The sequence below is a fragment of the Parus major genome, chromosome 11 (genome assembly GCF_001522545.3).
Source record: "Parus major isolate Abel chromosome 11, Parus_major1.1, whole genome shotgun sequence".
Lineage (NCBI taxonomy): Eukaryota > Metazoa > Chordata > Aves > Passeriformes > Paridae > Parus > Parus major.
The window spans coordinates 3,107,215-3,128,036 of NC_031780.1; the positions used below are offsets into that span (position 1 = coordinate 3,107,215).

The 20,822-nt window shown below is 48.3% G+C and overlaps 1 protein-coding gene across 1 annotated transcript in view; it reads right to left on the reverse strand.

Annotated features, from left to right (window-relative positions):
* CRISPLD2 (cysteine rich secretory protein LCCL domain containing 2) overlaps positions 1-19,804 on the reverse strand; it is a 30,909-nt gene extending 11,105 nt beyond the window's left edge. The window contains exons 1-12 of the mRNA XM_015639945.2: positions 19,785-19,804; positions 18,927-18,973; positions 14,655-14,966; positions 9,258-9,376; positions 7,056-7,188; positions 6,840-6,955; positions 5,418-5,518; positions 4,117-4,275; positions 2,735-2,795; positions 1,990-2,056; positions 872-1,002; positions 668-711 (exon numbers count right to left, since the gene is read on the reverse strand). Of these exons, the coding sequence (XP_015495431.1) occupies positions 668-711; positions 872-1,002; positions 1,990-2,056; positions 2,735-2,795; positions 4,117-4,275; positions 5,418-5,518; positions 6,840-6,955; positions 7,056-7,188; positions 9,258-9,376; positions 14,655-14,897 (1,174 nt within the window). The 5' untranslated portion in view covers positions 14,898-14,966; positions 18,927-18,973; positions 19,785-19,804. The remainder of the gene's footprint in view (positions 1-667; positions 712-871; positions 1,003-1,989; positions 2,057-2,734; positions 2,796-4,116; positions 4,276-5,417; positions 5,519-6,839; positions 6,956-7,055; positions 7,189-9,257; positions 9,377-14,654; positions 14,967-18,926; positions 18,974-19,784) is intronic.
* Positions 19,805-20,822: the final 1,018 nt, after the last annotated feature.

A 20,822-nucleotide genomic window follows, 5' to 3' on the forward strand; every position in this document is an offset into this window, starting at 1 on the left:
CTGAAAAAGGTCACAGCTCTCAAAAGAGGCAAGCAGCTGATCCACAACACCTGGGTTTGTTACTGCTCCAGATGTGGAGCCCAAATATCCTGACACCTACAGCTCTCCCTGAAAGGGGCTCAGGCAGATCTAATCAAAAGGGTGATTCTGCATTGGAGGGATTTTTCAAAGGTATTCAGAAAGCGGGAATTGTTTAAAAAGCAGAGCTGTGTTTATTTATATACTTGTCAGAAATGTGATGACTCATTGTTAAAAACTGATTTCACATGTATTGTGTTTTTCATTACATTATTGCACTAGGACATTCACCACTATTTTTTTCAGTTTTTGTAAGTGCTGGGACTTGACTGATGCTTTTAAAGATGGATGGTTCAGCTTTAATCCCTTTGCTATCAGCAGCTGAAGTCTGGACCCCACCATGGCCCAGCAGCAGGAGATGCTGTGGAATTGGCCCATTATCACCTATTTCTCTACCCAAGGCTGGTGGTCAGTCACTCTAGGGTTCTATCCCACCCCAGACCACCACTCCAGGGTTTGGCTGAGGCACAGAACCACTCGACACAACCATGAAAATCAAGAAAGAGCCCTGAAATGAATGATGTTTTCCAGTACCCCGTAAAACCCCAGAAACAATACTTCTTTTTCCCCCTCAACTTTTAAAACTTACTTGTGACTTTAGAAACCATGAATGCATTTGAAGGTTTGCTTTTCCTGTAAAAACAAGCAAAGAAACAGAAAAAAAATTAATTAAAAAAAAAAATAAGTAGAGTAGCATTACTTGGATCACTGTGTCTACATGAGAGCAACAAAGATGACTGAAGATCTGATTGGATTTCAAGCAAATACCAACAGTTTTTGGTGCAGGCAGTACCTGAATGACTCCACACCATTCCTGGTGGACTTGACAAAAGCAGGTGTCCTCCCTTTCCTCGTGATGTCCACCAGCCCTCCTTTGTTGTCCAGGATTCCGTAATGGATCGCAGCACGGCAAATGCTGGAGGACTGGCAGGAGATAAATAAACGGGGTGTGAAATAAATCAAACAAATCCCATCCACAGAGAAACACTGCCCAGCTGCTACGTGAAAAACGGAGGAGAAATGAAACCACCACCAAAGCACCAAGTGGAAAATAAGCTGAGTACACTCCTTTGGAATCTGGTTGTTAAATCTTCCTCTCCCAACACGGCCTGATTCTTTTATTACTATTATTTTAAGCCCTGCCTGGTTGAATGGTGAGCTTTTCTTTTTTTTTCTTTTTTTTTAAATAACAAAACCATACATTTAAATACAATTTAGAGGAAAAGCAGCGTTGGAAGTGAACGACCACTCTGAAATATTTCCAGTTCTCGACAAAATATTCAAACCCAAAATATTTCTGCTGACGCCACTTGGAGGGGTTGGGTGTCTGCAATCACAGAAGTTTCAGGGCAAAGACTCATCAGGGGTGACGCAGTCATGCACCAGCAGTTGGAATAGGGAAAGAAAACCTGATTTTACCCAAAAAAACCCTTTTATCTTCCAGCTTCCTTCACCCCAAAAGTAGTTTTGATGGGAAAATGTTGCCATGATTTATTTATATATTATCTTACTAATTTAAGGTCAAGCCAATCAGCCCAAAATATTATTTAATTTTTAAATTTAACAGTGTTTTTTATATAAAGTTTCTGTTCAGATGGCAGCTGCCCACATGAACAAAGGGATCTCTGTAGGAGCTCCTATTGATCCTCATCCCTCACTTTCCACAGGTGTCCACATTAAGGACAATCCCTGATAAAATCACCTCTGGAACATTTTGCCTGCCCAGAGTCTGTCCCTTTTTTCAACACCAAGGCGAGGAAAACACAGATAATCTTTATTAGCACCATTTTACAGCACCACAACCAGGGGAGACGAAAAGCCAAATTACACCAGAAGGGCTGGCATTTCCCATTTCTGTCATTACCACCGACTCCCACAAATTACACCCAGGAGCTATTAAAAGGTACTTACACTTTCATAATAAAATGTTCCAAAGATCTTTCCCTTACTGTACAAGCAGCCAGCTGGGCACAAATACCTGGTAAAGATATATATCTTTTGAGGGTGGCGAAAAACAATTCAAGAAAAACAGACTTTGACTCTACTTCATTTAATAGTCATTCCATTCATTTCACGTAGCTCTCCCGTTTTAAAAACAAGATTGCAAAATAGCTACTTTTTAAAACAGTTGCTCCACCCTCCTCAAGAGCCTGACCAATATTTAGGTTCTGTGGATTTGGTTTTTCTCCAAGTGATAAACTGTCCCCTTCTCTGCAGAAACCTTAACCAGAAGTTCTTGACTGGCTGGGAGGGGACAAGCCATGAATTATTGGTCTGGCTTGGACAGCAGTGCAATGCATTAAAAAAGGCTCAAAAAATCTCTCTGTGACAAAATTTATTAAATTATTTTGGACACCTGAAACTGTGGGCCATCATGGCCGAATAAAATCAGCCAAATCACCTTATTGCCAGGCTTGGCTGAAGGCTTCAATTAGGAGAAATTTTGGGGATATTTTTGTTGAGTTTTGGGGGTTTTCCTGAAGAGATCTACCTAGAGAGTCACAAAAAATATATAGTGCAACCTATCCTATATTTGCAAGAACTGAGTAATAATTAGTAATAAAACATAAATATTTATTAAAAATATTTAGCAATAAAAGTAAATATTTATTTACTTTTTCCCTCAGCACTCCAAGAAATATCAACAAAACCCTACCTGTTGCACGTTGAGCCTCTGCACTTGTCTCTCATCTTGGTTTCACAGGTAATGACTTGTGCTAGGCAGAAAAAATAAAAATCAAATAAATACATTTTTTTTACAAAGGAAATTGCTCAGCCTGCTCCTGAGCTGCAGAAATGAGCAACCTCCACAAAGCTTTCCTGAAGGTCTTTAGTGTAGCAAGATAAAATCTGATTTTATCCAGCCTGGAGCAGTTGGTGCCTCTTTAGCCCTTCACCTGAGACAGGTGTCTTTGGAATATGAGCAAGGAAGAGGCAGCTGACAGCTGAAGGCTTTGATTTACAGCCCCAGGTCTGCAGTCAGAGCTCTCATTCTCCTGTTAATTACAGACTCTCCAGATGCTGGCAGATAAACTTGAAAAGGACCCGCTGGCTTGCCCCACCTTGTTTTCTCAATAAGTGTCTTTTAATTAACAGTGGTTGGAAAACAAGTCAGGAAGTACCGGCAGCTCCACAAATAACTTCAATATTCCCAAGCAAGAACTAAAGAGGAAACAATCTATAAACCCCAGAAAAGTTGTGAAGAAGGGTAAGTGCTGAGTGTAGAGTTTTTTAAAGGAGAAATAAAACCAATATTTCCTAACTTCATTACTGATTGAGAGGACTTTGGATATTGATGTTTTACATATTGCACACTGATATTTTATGGAGATAGGGAGGATATGGACTGCTGGAGTCAGACAGAGGATGTCACAGAGCTGCTCTGAGAGCTGGAGCCAGGCTGGGAGAGCTGGGGGTGCTCACCTGGAGAAGAGAAGGATCCAGGGAGAGCTCAGAGCCCCTTCCAGGGCCTAAAGGGGCTCCAGGAGAGCTGGGGAGGGACTGGGGACAAGGGATGGAGGGACAGGACACAGGGAATGGCTCCCACTGCCAGAGGGCAGGGGCAGATGGGATATTGGGAAGGAATTGTTCCCTGGGAGGGTGGGCAGGCCCTGGCACAGGTGCCCAGAGCAGCTGGGGCTGCCCCTGGATCCCTGGAAGTGCCCAAGGCCAGGCTGGATGGGGCTTGGAGCAAACTGGGATAGGGGAAGATGTTCCCTGCACACAGGGGGTGGAACTTTAAGCTTCAATGTCCCTTCCAACCCAAACCATTCCAGGATTCTATGGAATGACTGAAACAAGCACATCACTTCTGCAGGTCAATGTGCAGAAGTTACAAGTTGTTTTTGAGAGTGTTGCTCACCACTTCTGGCAGCTTTCTGCAATTAGCAGTGAATTTTCACACAGATCACCTCTTCCTCCACCCAAACATCCTCCCAGTTTCCTTATCCCTGAGCCTCCTCCTCACTTCCCACACCTTTTCCCACAGAGGTGCTTCAAAACTCATGGGAGCTGAAAAAGAGAAAGGTTGTGCCTTACTCATGTAGGACTCTGGGATGATTTTCTTGGACTTGATGGTTTTTCTGGGTTTGTTTTCCGGAAGGTGGAACTGCACCGGCTTCTGCTCCGCCACCTGCGGAATCTCCACCTCGTTGGTCTCATCTGTCTCAGCAATGATGGGATCCTCATAACGGTGATCTTGGTACAAGAGGGGATTTAAAATAATTACGGTGTGCTCACGCTGGTGGGCAAGACAGACAGGTTTGTATTTCGTGGGAAACAAAAAGGATCTGCTTTTAAACAGTCAGGAAATCAAAAATACTCATTGGATTCAGCACAGGGCTACTGCCAGAACACTCCTGTCCTGTTCCTCTGCACATGAAGCAGTATTTACAGCATCTCACAAGAAAGATTTGAAGGGATCCCCACTGGTTAGTGATAAAAGTGCTGATATACCTTCCTCTGCTTCCCACTGAGCTCTTCCCTCTGGAGGAAAACACAATTTTGCTGAAGGGCTCATATTCCATCCCCTTCCTTCTCCCTGCTGCAGCCCACCTGCACCCTGGGTGCCTCCTTCAAACCCCACCAGATCAAAAATGAGAAATGCATGGTGGCAGCAAAATCAGCCTCTGCTTTGGGCAAGTCTCCAGGGAATCTCCCTGTTTTCAAAGAGCCCAGTTCCCTGGGAAATAAAACACTTGGGAGGAGAGAAATGAGCCCAGGAGATCCTGGGTGCTGGGGGTGGCACTGCTGCACTTGAGGGCTCACCCTAATATGGTTCATTCTATTGACCTCTCTTCCAAAAGTACTCCACAGGTCAGGAATTCCCCCCTTCAGGATCCCCTCCTCTCCTCCAAGGGACACAAATCTCTACATTCATTTTGCATCCCTGAAAACCAAGGTGGGGAGGGATGCAAAGGCTCCATCCATGTCCCCCGAAGGAGCAGGGCAGGCAGCCAAGCTCTGCCCACCCACGGTGCCTCTGCTGAGCACTGGAGAACGTTCCCTACCCCAAAAAACCCCACCAGGATGGAATCATTCCTGCCCACTGCACTCAAACCCCCTGCAGCTCCCCTACCAAACCCATGGAAGTTCAGAGCTGCTTCTCCCCACCCAAGCTCTCTGTTTTCACCAGGAAAATGTGCTGAATCCCAGCCCCAGATTTTCAGCAGCTCAGGGATTCTGGCTTTCAGTGGCTGACGATCTCCCACATTGGAATATTGAGGATGGCTAATTAAAAAAGGGGCACGAAGCTGTGGCTGGTTCTAATGAGGAGCTTCCACATGCTTGCTCCAGCCTTGCCCCCCACCCCAGAGGTGCCCCAAGCCCCCAGCAGGTACCTTTGTAGCAGAGGTTGTTCTGGCAGCTCCCCCCGTAGCTCGGTGGGCACTCGGAGCAGGGACGGCCGGTCTTGTACGGAGCTTCTCCGATCCAGTTGCCCCTGGGAGCACAAGAGAAACCAGCACCCATCAGACACCCAAAGACCCTTCCAAGCCTCCAAAACCAGAAACATCATCCTGGCCTAGAGCAAAAAAATAAAGACTAAACAGGCAGCCTTGTAGGAAATGTGTCCCTCCTTGTTTCATCTGCAAAATGACATTTTCTAGGGGTTTACGTAAATTGTGTGCCATATCACTTTTATATTACATTCCAGCATAAACACCAGGGTCTTATGTAAACAGAAGTAAATCAGTGGATTACTGAATTTTGCTGAAGAAACTCCCCAGAAACAACAGCCCATTTAGGCATTCTGTCCTGCAAGTTTTAGGGGATGAGGAGGTTGAAGGAGCCGGAGTTAAGCTGTGTCCATAAACTCCTGGGTTATGCTCTTTCAGCTGTCTCCACCTATAAGGCTATGTGAGGACAATGTGCAGCGATGCCAGAGAGAAAAGATTAAGCAGAAACTGCAGAAATAGAGCATTTTTCCATCCAGCAGCTCTGAATGGATGACGTGTGAATGGCCCAGCCTGCTGTGGGGGCTCTGTGGGAGATGCTGTTATCCCTCAGGAGGAGCAGGCTGTTAAATCCCACCAAACCACCAGCAAAATGTGCTCACCTGACATGGGGAGAGGGGCTTAGAGAACCCACCCAGAGACCTCTGCCTGGGACATGACAGCTGCAGCCCCACACTTTTTTTTCCTTTGCATTACTGTGCACTATGATCCCATGGAGTCGGATGCTCCCAAGCCTCTCTGTTTGCAGAGAGAGATTTCCCTACTTCATTTTGTTTTGAAGTTTTAAATTGCCAAGGGCTTGGAGTGGGAATGTTTCTCCTATTAGCCATTAAACCAGAAAATACTAACTGCCATTGCCAGGTAGTAAACTTCTCCTGGATGTAGTAGGCAAGAAATATGATTTTCATTTTGAAATTTAATCAGACCGTAGAGCTAGTGAAATCTTGACTGCTGCAGTTATTTCAGGGTTTTTTTGGCATTAACCACCACCCCCATCCCTTCCCACCCTCTGACAGCAGAGAGCAAGCCTTGCTCAGCAGCACACGCCAGCTCCATCCCGGCCATCTCCTGCTCCTCCTTTCCCTTCCCGTGGCAGGAACTTCAAAGCTCCAGCCTGGCCCCAGCCTCTCATTCAGTTTTCCAGGCAGCTCTCAGTAGTTTTCAGCCCTGTGCTGCTGTCTAAAGAAAAAAAATTAAAGCCACAAGCACCAGTCTAGACTGCCTGCAATCTCTTCCCCAGCTCCTGAGCTGGTTAAGCAAGCTGCCAGTTTTGGGAGAGCTGGAGGGAGCCCAGCTGCTCTGCCTTACTTGGGGGAGTAGTTGCAGACCAGGTAGACAGCGTTCTCCCAGATCTCTCCCCACACATTCATCTGCTTGCAGACATTCACAGCACAGCCAATCCTGTTGGTGGTGGCCCAGACTATCTGTGAGGGAAATGCAGTTATTGAAAAGAAGCAAATTCCCCTGATCTAGAGGTGGGGGGGATGTGGGGAGTGTGGGTGCAGACCCCCTGGAGTCCTTTACCTGGGTGTAATGGGTGCACATGGCACCTGTGCACCTGTCTGGGCACCACGGGTTGCACTCGTGAGGATATGGGAATGTGTAATCCTTCACTTCATCGTACCAGGACTGCACGTGGAACGCTGGAGATCGATACCTGAGGGGGAAGAAGCAGTTGGAATCAGGCAGAAGTTTTCAAATTAAAAAGAAAAAAAAGTAAATAAATAATTATTTTATTTTATTAAAATATTAAAGATGAAGGGTTAGATGGGATATTGGGAAGGAATTGTTCCCTGTGAGGGTGCTGAAGCCCTGGCACAGGTGCCCAGAGAAGCTGTGGCTACCCCTGGATCCCTGGAAGTGTCCAAGGCCAGGTTGGATGGGGCTTGGAGCAACCTGGGACAGTGGAAGATGTCCCTGCCCATGGCAGAGTAGCTGGAACTGGAAGATCTTTGAGGTCCCTTCCAACCCAAACTGTTGTGTGTTTCTATGTTTTTTTCCCTAGATTCACAGCCTGACCTGGCTCTGTATTATTTATAGGTTTGACATGATCCTCAAGTGCTGCTGACCTGAAATGCCCTCTCACTTTTCCCCTCAACTACAAAATAACTTCTAGTTTGGCGGAAAGTTGTGTTTTGAAAGTCAACAGAAGTTAGGCTTTGCCAAACATCTTAAACCAAAAGCCATCATGTACCTATTTTACCAGGGGCAATTTGCTAAATCTGGAAGTTAACTTGCAGCCAATACTTCAGGAGCTTTGAAGCTGAGTGGATTTTTCCTCTCTCATCCCACCAGGGCTTGGTGTGGAGCTGGTGCACTGCACTCCTATCCTACCTTTTTTTGGCAGCAATTTCCCCTGCACCGAGCCCCCCTGTACCCCGTGTGTAATCTCTGCCTCAGATACCACGGTCTGAGGCAGTGCTGATGCTGTTTGTGCTGTTTGGGGAGCAAAAATGGTGTCAGAACCACCTGTAGAAACTCACACACATTTTACACACTGCGTACACAGTGAGCAAACAGAGTCATCTGCAAACTGTCCCAAACCCACTGCTTTCAACAGCTCACACAAAGCAAGCTGCCAGCAATCCAAATGATATCATTACCAACTGGAGCTTATCCTTTCAGCCAACTCTTCATTAAAAATCGTTCATTAGAAGTATTTTAAAAACATCCATCTCATGATGTCATGAAGAGAATACTTTCCGAATCCTATTTTACAGGAGAGGAAATGGAGGCAATCAAGTCATGGCCCGTTCCTGAAAAAGCTGAGATAAATCTGATTTTTCTTTCCTCTCAGGGACCAAGATTGGATCTTCCTCCATCAGGAACCCATGGCCATCCTCAGCACTTGTAGGACAGCCAAGAACAGCACGATCTTTTGACTTTGTTTCCAATGAATTAACCACTCTAGTTTCCAAACATTAAAATGGGCCAAATTTTTACATCAGGCTAATTTCACACCAGCAAATTTCCTTTGCTTTCCACCAAGTTCTACCTGATTTACAACAAAGATAAGTGAATTCCCACCCAGGAAATGTGGGGGAAATGCTCAGGGCTCCTGAACAAGCACAAAATGTTTGCAGTTTAACCTATAACAAGCTTAAAAACAGGGGCTTAACAATAAACAAATTTCACCTTTAGATGGAGAGTAAAATCCCTTTTGAAGCCTTCATGTCAGCTTTCCTAACCGGGTTAATGACTCTAGTTTAACAATTTGTCCCAGGAATTGAAAAAAAAGCCCTGCAAAGTGTTTTCAGTAAAGAAAAATCAGGAGCCAGATAAATATTTATGGAAAACACAGCAAGAGATAATTAAATTCTGAACTGAATCCAGACACAAATTCTGAGCTGAATCCAGACATTGCTCCTGAGAAATTTCAGCCTTCAGCTGCATGGTGCCAGAACCCCCCCTGAAACAGGAGCGAAGGTTCAGACTTCTGTACCTGTTCTCCCCAAGAAGCAGTGACTTTAAGTGTGTTACAGAGGTGCTACCCCCGAGATCCAGAGGGATGGAGGAGCCCAAATCAGTGCTGGTTTCCTGGCAAGTCTCAGTGGAAGGTGGCTGCAGGCATTGCCATGATAACCATCCCACTGCAGCCATCACAATTAATGACCCCCAGCTTTTCTCCCATCTCCCCAGTGCTCTGCCAAGCATCAGAGCAAATCTTCCCAGCTGTGAATCCATAAATCACCCTTTGCAATCATCCTGGAGCACCCCAGGTCTTACCTGCCCCAGTGAACCGCCAGGTTCTGCCCAATTGACCTGATGAGGTCGCTGGGCCCGTGGTCCCAGATGCACTGCTGAGCCCAAGCGTGTGCTGACCGCTCCAGCTCCTCATCCCAGGTCTGCAGGGAGTGGGCAGAGAAGAGAACGGGTCAGATTTTCATCTCAAACTCACTAGATCCAGAGATTCATCCAACAGCAGTTAGTGGAGAAAGACTGAGGTAGGGATCGCCCCCCGCCACGTCCTGGTGAAGCCACCACATTTCAGTGCTAAAATCACATTTCTCAACGTGTTGCCCTGCTGTGGAAGTCCAGGGCACTAAAGGGTGTATGATCTTCCCCAGATGATGCCATGATTCTGAGGAAATGTTTCACTCAGGTCATCAGAAAACACACAAACCCACGTGAGAAGACCTCAAGAACACATCCAGACCATCCCCCCTAAACCACAAGATATTCTTGGCAGTTGTTTTTCTAATATCCTTTAAAAAATTAAAAATTAAAGTCCCATGGTCTCTAACATGACACATATTTCTGACTCCTGCAAGAGTTCTGACATCCACTCAGTGCTTTGATGTATTTCAGCATGATTTTTCACCAATTGTCCCTACATATAACAGATATCCTGTTGGGATATCTCCAGGCTTTGCCACCATGGGGAACTCCAGCAGTGGAGGGCTGTTGGAGTGCAGAGCTCCACCACCTCCACCACCACACAGCTGGAGATCTTTGATCCAACCTCTCAATCAAGGAGTGTGGGTCTGAGTCTCTCAGCCTCAGCTCCCCTTCTCCTTCCAGAATAAATGAGAGGCCACCAGTGGATCCAGTCAAATATGTCGGAGGTGGCAAAATCCCAGGGTTTTTGAGCTTTTTCCACTCTCACTGCAACAGGCATCATGTTAGAAGTGACAAATCCTGATTCTGTTCCCACTGAGGGCAGGATGCTGGGGTGAGATCACTCCTCATCGAATATCACACGGTTGTGAGCCAAAGGAGAGCTCCAACATGACACAAAGGCAAACAGGAAAGCAGCTCTGCTGCCCAGGAGAGCATTTGTTCTAAAGGCCAGACTTGCTGGGCCCAGCAGCCAGTGCCCTGAATTCATGGTGTAATTACTGACAGCTGCTCTATTCAGACCAGCCCTTAGAGGATAATTCATTGGGATTAACATATTACCACACATTCCTACAAATAAAACCAAAGAGAAGAGAGGTCTTGTAATGTGTATCCAGCCCATCCACGTGCCAGCACAAGACTGTCCTCTTTGGACATTCACCATCACAACCAGCTGCTCTTTCCAAGTCACATCTTCTCCAGAAGAAAAGCTTCTGATCTCAAACATTTCAAAGGACCTGTCAGAGCCTGGAGGGCTGCAGGGCATCCAGGCTCTCAAACACATTTAAAAACCATCAAGTGATCATTCTGAGCTTATCTGGACACAGTCTGGGGCAGTTACAGCTGGGATGGGGAAGGACTGTGCATCCCTGGATAAGACAACAGGAAAACACAGTGTTTCCTGGGACTTGGTGTGTCTCCACTATGTCAGTGAGGCAAACATGACCTCACCTCACTGAGCTCACAGCCCAGGCCTCCCAGAACAGCTTATCATGGAGCACTCTCAGCAACCCAGATCCCAGCAGCATCCCAGAGCTGCCCCAAGCTCGCCAGCTCAGCTTTGGACTGAGCAGTGACCCAGCAAATTCACATCAGTCTGCAAAACCCCGTGTGGACACAGCTCTGACACAGGAACAAAACCAATTTTCCTTCTCAGCCCTCCAGCTCCTTGAAAGTGGGACCAGACCCACCACACATCCCCAACCCTCTGGCCAGGCAGCCTCTTGCAGCCGTGCCAAGACACAGCTTTTTGTGGTTTCCCACTTTGAGGGCTCGGCGGTGACCGGCCACAGCTGCCCTCCCATCCAGCACAAAAGCCACAGAAACTCTCCCAAGATGTTCTGCACTCCCAGCTCCTCAGACTTTCTACCCAGCTTTATTCCCTGCAGCCCCGGAGGCAGAGATGTTCCAAATCTCCTAATTTAATGCAGAGACATCCTGAGCAACCGGCAATTAAATGGGAATTAATGCGAGCGTACGCGTTACATCTCCCTTTGGTGCCTGCGGATAAAATAAATGAACTCGGACAAAAGACACTAAACAGGTAATTGGGAAGGAGCCCCATCTCTGCACGGCTTTTTGCTGCATGAGGAGAGAAGCTCAATTCTGCAGGCATCAGATTACAAAGCCATCCCATCTAAATTAGAGCAGTTATTTGCCTCTTGCTTCTCAGACACGAATGCGGTCAGGAGGCTGGAATTATTTCAGAGCAATAAACATAGGAGGGGGGGAAAAAGAGATTTCAGACTTTCCCAGCTATACTTGCAAGAATTCCTTATGCCAGTATTCAAAGCAGTATCTAGGAAGATGCCTGAAGCCAGAGGGGCAACAAGCCTGTGCTCAGCTTCCTTCAGAAGCAGAGGTTGAAAAACTTTTGGTTGTGTGTGATTCCAGGTGATTTAACATGTGGACTCTCGTTTTTTGCTCCTGCAAATTTCTAATGGTCTTTCAAAGCAGGGTGAACAGTGTATATGTAAAATACATGCATGGCATACACCCATCATACCACAACTTGCAGGTCCAGATTTAATAATGCATCCCACAAGGAGTCTGCTCACTCAGCCTGACGGGTCTGCAAACCCAAAGCCAGACACCTGAATTGCAGTGATCAGGTTACTCACTCACTTTCCTCCCCAGCTCAGACTTTCTGCAATACTGGCAGCTTCCTTTTAAAAGTGGCATCAAGCTCCAGGACTGACATGTCCTGGCAGAGGTCTGGAGATGCTTTTTGCTAACCCCCACTGAAACACAAACCCATCCTGACAGGGAAAGCCACCACTCTACAGTTGAGAGGAAGGATGCATACCTTAATACATGAAAACAATTTTCCTTCCAGCAATCTGCACTGAGAACAATTCTGCTTTATCCAGCTGTCTCTGAGGCCACCGCAAGAGGAAAGATTTCTGCCTTTCATCACTGCTGAAAGCATCTGACTAAGCCATCTTAAAAGGTCACCGTGCCTTAGGATCTATTATGTCCTTTTTCCTCTGAGTCCGTTATGTCCTTTTTATTCTGTTAACAAGGAGTTTGTTTTGGCCTTGGCACCCATCCACCTCTGGTAAACAGTCCAAGTGCACTCTGCAAGTGTCGATCATGGAGCTGGTAGAGGGGTTAAGGGAATTTTGAACTGGCCCAACTTTGTCAGGAAGTTGTGCCCTGGTAACTCATTTTCCATTAGCACCGAGTGTCTGTGCCAGTTTTCAGTTAATCACGCAGACTCAGCAGCTAAACTGCTTCTTTCTTCATTTTTCAATCCACTTTGCCTTTATCCCATATGTATATAACAATTCTTTTGATCTCCAGATAAGTCATAGGACTCACTGTGCTTTCTTATTAACAGTGTCCAACAAGTCCCTCCAGTAGCAGTTAAATATGGCCCTTTCCTGGAATATATTTGGTCCCATTTCCCTTTTAGACCACTTAAATACATCAGATATGGAGCTGGGAGAAAGGATTTTCACAAGGGAGTGTTTGGAGGTTGATGGGGAAAGAACAAGCTCTACCTACTCATTCACAAATTATCCCAGCACATCTCCAGTGACGCTCCACTCCGGCACCAAAGGGAAAGAGGAAAGTTTATCTGTGGTTCTAAAGACAGACCATCCACTTAAACGAGTCCAAATGAGAAATGTCCTCTGCAGGACAAAGGATTAAAGAGAAATCCCGTTCAGCATGTACATGGCATTTCCAAGTCATACTGGGTAAACACGAGCACATGAAAGGCTGATTATAGCCCTTCCAAGCAGCACCATCTCATACTCAGCTCCTTTCTTCAGAGCACATAAGGCCCTTTCATTTGCCCTCAATCACCCATAAAAACCACTAGAAAAGCTCCCTGAGCAAAGGCAAACACAGGAGTGCAACCGCGCCGCGAGCGCAAACAGCGGCCGGGCCGTGGACACTGGGCAGCGGCTGCTCTGCCGGCCCCAGGGCCAACCAAAACACTTGGGCTTGCTCATGCTTTGTGTTTACCCTCTGGAAATCAATCAAGTTGCCTCTTCTGGCAGTGCTTCCCCGCAGGATAACACAAGAGTGGCTGAGAAAGGGATACAATCCCCGGTTCTTAGAAAGGCACAGGATTGCTGGCAGCAGCGGGACCAAAACCCAGCTGGTGTGCAGGGACCGAGGGACAGCTGTCCTTCCTCACCACCCCCTGCCCTCCCTTCTCTTTCCCTTCTCCCTGCAGTCACAAAAGGCAGGATTTTCCATTTGCAGCCCTCACTTCAGCACAGCTGGCAAACAATTTTATATTACATTTAAGTGTACTTTTCTTTTACCCTTTTAAAACACGGTCTTAACAAATCATCCATCATTTGATCCGTCAGCAGGAGCACACGGCTGAAGTCAGACTAGCTTTGGTCAGAATTATATTTGCACACTGGGAAAAGGCACACAAAAAGTAATTATTTGCCTACATCATTTTGTGGCCCTGTAATATTTTGATGGCATGGCAAAAATAGCTCAAAGTAGGGTCTCTGGCATCAGGTGAAAAAAAACCAAACATGTGAATTGTTGATGGCAAAGGCGTATTTTATACTCCTCCAACTTTTAAATTCTCCCTCTGAAGTGGGAGAATACACTGACCAAACTTTTATTTTGGTTTCCTGAACTACAAAACCCAACAGCACTGACCCATCCACCCAGGAACTCCCAAAACCTTTCCAGCAATTTCCAGTGATCAAAATTCTTTGCAGATGGAGCCACATTCCTCAGGCCCTGTTTCCCTGTGGTCCTGTGCAGATTCCCAGGAGCATGGTGGAGGTTTGGCTCACATTGCCAAGCTCAGGTGATCAGTGTGTGGCTGAGGGCAAGTGTCACCTCCAGCATTGGGTTGGCAACCCAAAAACCACCAGAAGATGCCCTGAGCGGGCTGTGGTGTCCCCACAGCAGCCTGAAACCTTTCACAGGGAGAGCAGGGGTTAAACACTGGGGAAAATTTGCTGCTTTTATGACTTGAAGGTAATGGAAGAACCTGCTGAGGCAGGCTGGGGGATTGCCATCACCGGAGATGCATCCAGGGCTGGGCCAGATGCTCCTTTATGAATAATGGAACCAGTCAGAAACTATGCAGAGGATGGATTCGATGACCCATCAGTTTCCAACCAAAACAGGCCACTCATCTAAAGCATTCTTCACTCTGGGATGAAAGGCTTCAGGAAACCTCTTGAGGAAAACTTACTTCAGAGGAAATTCGCTACGCCTCTCGCACCACAAGGAAAATTAAAATACAGTTAGGGGGAAAAAAAAATACTGGTAATAAAGTGATGTATCAGGCTCTGGACTCACCATGTATTCCATGTTAGAGGCCACTGGATACACCTGACCTCTCAATTTATTGTGGAGCATCAGTATCTCCTGTCTGTCTGAGAATAAAATGGCTCTTTTGGACCTGGAGTGAGCTTCCCCGTGCTGATATTTACTCAGGATGCTCTCCAGGTGGCTCGAGTTGGGCAAGATAAAGCACTCAGCTGTCTTTGTCAGCAGCAGCACACATCCGAGAGGGATGATCCAAGGCAGGGCAGGATTCATGCTGCCAGCAGAAGCAGAGATGAAGGTGATGCTGGGTTTTCCCAGGGACTCCCGTGGCTCAGTGCAGGTCTGGAATTGGAGGAGAAACAGGCAATCAAAACAGGAGCTCTCAGTGCAGCAACAAAGTCACACAGCCCAGATTTGAGTTGGAAAAAAAGAGCTCCTTAAAATTATAAATTAATTTTAAGCATTTAGAAAGTGCTTAAAAATACTTCTCACCCCAAAGACAGGAAGACCCAAACAGCACCACAAGAGGTGGGGATTCAGCTTCTGGCACCTGGGAGTTCCACTGGTGCTGATTTGGGAGTGAACACTTCCCAGGCATGCAGGAGGACACCTCCTACATCCCTGGTGGAGCTGCCACCCTGCAATGCCCAGCAGCTCCGAGCAGCCCCAGCTCCATCACAGGCAGGGGGACATTTGGAGCCATCCCTCCCAAAGAGCAGCTGGTAAAGCCGAGAGCGCTTTGATTTTATGAATAAAAGGGAAAGTAAAATCGCCGGCGAGGCGGATGAGGAGGTCAGGCAGCAGCAAGAGGCGCTGTGAGGCTCTGTGCGAGCTGTTTTTGGGAAATGTCAGCGCGGGGCCGAGCAGCCCCATCCATCCCCGGGCACTGACGCACCGCGGCTCTCGCTGACGCTTCCCGGCTGCGGGAGCCGAGCCAGGGATGTGAGTGATGGAGAGACAGGAGCAGCCGCCCTCCCCCGGCCACACCAGGTGTTCCCGGCAGCGGCTCGGCCTTTGGGCAGCTTTAATCCCCGTCCCTTGCTCCACAGTGCTCCTGCTCCACCTGCCACTCCCGAGCACTCCCACCCTCCGTGCTCCAGCTCATCCATCCAGCGATCCTTGAGTCTTGGCCGGTTCGATTTGGACCGGGAGCGATTGGCAGGAGGAGGGATGTGCTGCTGCTGCTGCTGCTGCAGGGCTGTGCAGCTCATCCAGCGGGATCCAGGAGCCCCTGGAGCAGCATCAACCCATCCGGGCAAGAAGTGTCTGCACAGACAGCGCAAGCACAGGATCTCCCTCCTCAGGGAACTTTTGGAGGAAAGCTTCCCCCATCCCTGTCTTCAACACGAGGTGGGGATCTGGTTTTGGCAGCGCTGCTGAAAGGCACGCTGAAAGCATTCCTCTGCAGTGGCAGGAAACAAACCTCAGATTAGCGGGAATTATTTGAGAAGTTCCGTCCAGTGACACGGGATCTGGACACTCTGAGACCAGATGAGTTGGAAGCCAACCAGAACAGGGAAGAGCCATCTTAGTCCCAGCTGGAAAAGCTTGACCACAGACCCCCAGACCCCTGTTCCCCAACCCTCCACAGCAGCATCTGAGGAGAGCAGTGGCAAGCACGAGGTGTTTCCACAGGCAGGAACCCCAAAATAACTCTGAGAACACTGAGAACCCCCGAAAGCTTGTTGGCTGACCGCACAAAAGACACAGAGTCCCTGTTTGAGCCTTCTCTCTTGGACTGAACGTTGAGGCAGATGAAAACCAGCTGCCCTCAGCCTCTCTCCAGGCAGCGCATTAAGCCTTTGCCTGGGTACAACAATGCAGTGCAACAATTTGCTCCATTTCGGTAACAGCTTCTCATCACTTCCTTCTCCACAGCTCAAGGAGAACACACACCCCTTGTCCCCAGCCTTGGGCACACCTGGAAGACAGGACGTTCGGTGGCACGGGCACAAACACTCCTTTAACCTCATCCTCCCTTAACCTCATCCTCTTCTCAGCCCTGCTTACGGCGCTCGCTTCCCCCAGGCAGGAGCCCGACTTTCCAACCCGGCTGCAGAGGGGTAGGGGAGGCAAAAGGAGAAGTTGCTTTTGTAGACTGTCTGACCCAAATTCAGGGAACAATTCCTACTTTGAGGCACTTCCCTGAGAGTTTAAAAATAGCTGTGCTGCTGCTGCCATTGACAATGTGGCCATTTAGCCGCGGCAGCTCTCCCTGCAGCAGCAGCCGGCTCTCAGAGGCGGCCGCTGCACCCCTCGCTTGGCCGGCTGCCCTTTGCTAAACAGGAGCCCAAATCCACCACCCATCTAAGGCAAACACTGAACTTTCAGAAAGGGCAGATTGAAAAAATCAGCTGTAGCATCTGAGAGCCAGAGGAGCTGCCCCGCTCACGGCTCCGCGGCGAAGCCAGCGCGTCTGGCTCGGAGAGCTGGCCAAAACCTCACAACAGATGGTGCATTATTCCTCGGGATGTGCTTCCCCGGGTCCCACTTGCCAGCAAAAGGATACCAGCACCTCTTTAAAATTAGGTCACTTTGGCTTTATCTTCTATTTCACTTGGGGTGTGCAAGTCCCTTCCTCTGCTTCAGCACTGAGCATCCCAAGGGAGGATAAAGGGATCAGAGAGGGACAGGGAGCAGAGAGTTCTCGGGCCAGGTTGATTGAAAACAGCTCAAAGATGCTCACATTTCAGAAAGCTCTCACGGATTTCAGATGCCCATCCATCTGCCCCTCAATAGCCTCATGCCCAGGTGCAAAGAAACACCCAGATGTGTGCTCCAGCTCCAGATGTGTGCTGTCCTGGGGCCCTGCAGGGCTGGGGTGATGTCCTGGGGCTGCAGCAGCAGCTCCTTGTGCAGGGAGGCTGAAATCACATTGCCTTTGAGCTGGGGTTTGACATTATTCACTGAAAATTATCAGCTGACAGTCAGCTGAGGAAACCTCTGCTGTTGATTTCAGGGGTTCAAGAAGAGCACAAACTCCCTTTAAACACATCAGGCCCTTGACACTGGTGCCAGGTGAACATCTGGGAGCCATCAGGAATGACTGAGTCAGCAGAAAAGGACTCCTGAATGTGCTGTAAAGCCTCCCCAGAGTGGGGAGAAGTGGGGAGGCCTTATTCTGGGGTCTGAGCGAGTTAAAGTGCAGCACTGGACTTTGGAAAGATTATTTTTAGAAAGCTATTTCCCCAGCTAATGGATGGTGTCTGCTTTGCACGGAAAGCAGGAGAGCTGGTCACATCTGAAGCCTGGCAGAGACACTGCTAAAGCTACATGCAGGCTGATCCTGCATTCGTGTCCCCATGTCACCTTGCTCCTGAGGGACACTGAGCTTTGCCTCCCTGGTGGAGCACACGGGTGGGTGCCTGCTCCTGGGTTATTATGGGTGGCATTTGCAGCTAAAGAATCCCAGGGCCCGTGGAGTTACCAGCAGACAAGGAAGGAAAATGCTAAGTTAGCTCAGGATGTCAGGAGAGCATTTAAAACAGCAAAACAGAGGGGAGTTTGAGCCTGGGATCAGCTTCTAAACTGAGCCTGGGATCAGCTTCTAACCTGAGTTAGCCTGGGATCTAGGCTGAGCCAGCCTGAGATGAGCTTTTAGCCTGGGTTAGCCTGGAATCAACTTTAACCTGTGCAAAGAAATCCAGGGATAAAGCCACAACATGATACACTAAACTCTTTCAGTCATCTCTTTCCCTGCAAGCTTTGCAGAATTGTGTTGGCTTCCAAAGACAAGCAGGATGACAAGTTCCTAGACACAGGACAACAGTGGCACATCGCACTGAACACACCACAGACTCAGCATCTTCAAGGCCATGGGCCAAAACATCTGGATCTTCCATTTCAGTCCAGTCCCACAGAACCCAGGTGGGTGAGCTTCTGCATAAAACCACACAGAAAACCCACTGGTAACAGACACCACGTGTGGTGATGCTGAAATTCCTTTCCTACAGGACCTGAGAGCAGAGCTGCACAAACACAGGCAGCCTGGAGCACAGAAATGTGCCCACAGCTATCAGCTCCTGGACACTGCAACAGCATCCCTTGGCTATTTTCTATTTGCACAGAAATCCACTCCTGTCCTTGCAAACTCCTCCCCATTCATTCCAGATTAATGCTTGTTAATCTTGCACTAAATTCTGCAGGGCACAGATGAGGGAAGCTCAGTACTGTGTTATTTTAGACCATCCAGGTAACTTTTTGGAGAAGTTACTAAAACTGTGTCTTCTTAAAGAGTTATTTCTTGCACTCACACCACCCCAAAACCACATTTCAGAAGCCAGGACCAAACTTTACACTTACCTTGCTGAGTACTTTCAAGTCTCCAGGCAGCTGCAGCTCCTCCAAGCCTGCTTGTGGAAAATAAATCAATGTATCTGAAATATTTAAACGAGGAGAGGAGTGGGGAAGGATGGAATAAGCCTCAGGAGGTGCGAGATGTGCAAGGTCTCGGCTCAGCAACTCGGACCAACTGCAGCCTCCCAGAGCTCCCCGGTGGTATTTATGCTCTCCAGGCAGAGGGGAGAACCCTGGATCATCCCCTGTGACAACGGGCGTGGAGCAATAAGGAAAAGAAGAGGGAGGGGAAAAGGGGCTGGAAAAAAGCCAGGAGGAGAGGGGTGTGGGCTGGGACCGCAGCAGCTCAAGGGCAGTCACTGGGGCTCAGAGGGGCAGGACCATCCTCCCCAAGGCGGGAGGGAGGAGGAGGAGGAGGGAGGAGGAGGGCAGCCCCTGATCCTATAAAAGTGTTCTCTGCGCTGTCCCCAGCTGTCGGCTCTGGGACTCGCATCCAGAGATTCCCGGGGCACGGGGAATCCTCCCCGCCGAGGGGGGACCGCGACGCCCCGGTGAGGGGCTCCGGTGACACGGGACGGGAATTCCAGAAAGGAATTTTCTCTGTAAGGGAATAAAGCCAGCTGTCTCCTCCCGGCTGCCGGCTCAGCCACTCCTGCTCCTCACAGGGAATTGATTTCCCAGCTCCAGCCCAGTAAACCCCATGGCATCCCTTTTTTTAACAGAGCTGGACTTTTGCTGGGAGATTAATGGCACTCTGGAGTCTGCTGCCAAAGCTGTCCCAGCGCTGACATTCCCCAAGCTCCGAGCGGGAGCTGCAGGAACTGGGAGCTCAAAAATGGGCTGAAACACGCGGGCAGGACTCACCTCCCTGCCGGTGTCCCAACAGCTCCAGCTTTGGCATCCAGCCCCGTGGTTTTACTCACTGTGAAAGGAAACGATTGAGCAAAAGACAAGCTAAAAGTTCCTTCCTTTTTCTTGAAGTAAACAAACAGGGAAAACCCAAACCACAATCCGTAAGCAACAACGCGAGTGTGTCACGGCACCTCTGTGCTGCTGCAGGCATCGGCACCCACGGGATTCCCGTGGGATCCCCATCCTGCCTGTCCCCAGGGATGTCCCCCGAGGAGGGACACCAGCCACACCCAGCTCCTGGCAGCTGGCACAGCCGAGAAAAGTGATTTTTCCAAATCCACCGCCTTGTCCTCTTTCCAAAGTTCTTGGGGGGGAAAAAAAGTCCTTCCATTCTTCTAACCAGTCAATATTTATTTCTTCAGGCAAAACACCAACCACTTTTATTTACTGTTTACTAGGAGGGAGTTTACAAGATATTCCCAGAGGTTTGTTTAAACCCAGCAGTGCTCAGAAAGCAGAGGGACATTTATCAAACTCGTTCAGCAGAGCAGGAGCAGAGGAGCAAATATTGGCAGCTGGGAGAGCAGCACTGCTCCGAGCAAAGAACCCTCTGGAGTCAGCACCAAGGCTGATTCCATCTCTGACACCATTTTCCTGAGAACTTTTAAAGAAGGAACAGATTGTCATTACTGGGGTTTTATCTTCCAGCCCATTTCAAGCTGAGATGGGCAGCCAGTCCTCACCAGTCCCAGAGCCACACCAGCCCCTCTGGCTGCTCAGCCCACACTCTCCCAGCTGTATTTACAAAGAGTTTCTATTTACCTCCAAACAAACTCTGTATGGGAACCAACAACACCTGGTCCAGCAGTTGGACCTGGCACTTCTGCCCTGCCAGGAGCCATTCAGTGCAGTTTGGGCAGTTTGCTCCCAAAAAAAGCTCACTTTTGACACCAACATAGGCAATTCGAGGACCACCCAGAACTGGGCTGACAGAAGGTTCTGCACTGCTTTACTGTAAAATCACTGTATCTTTTTTTTTTTTTTTTTTTT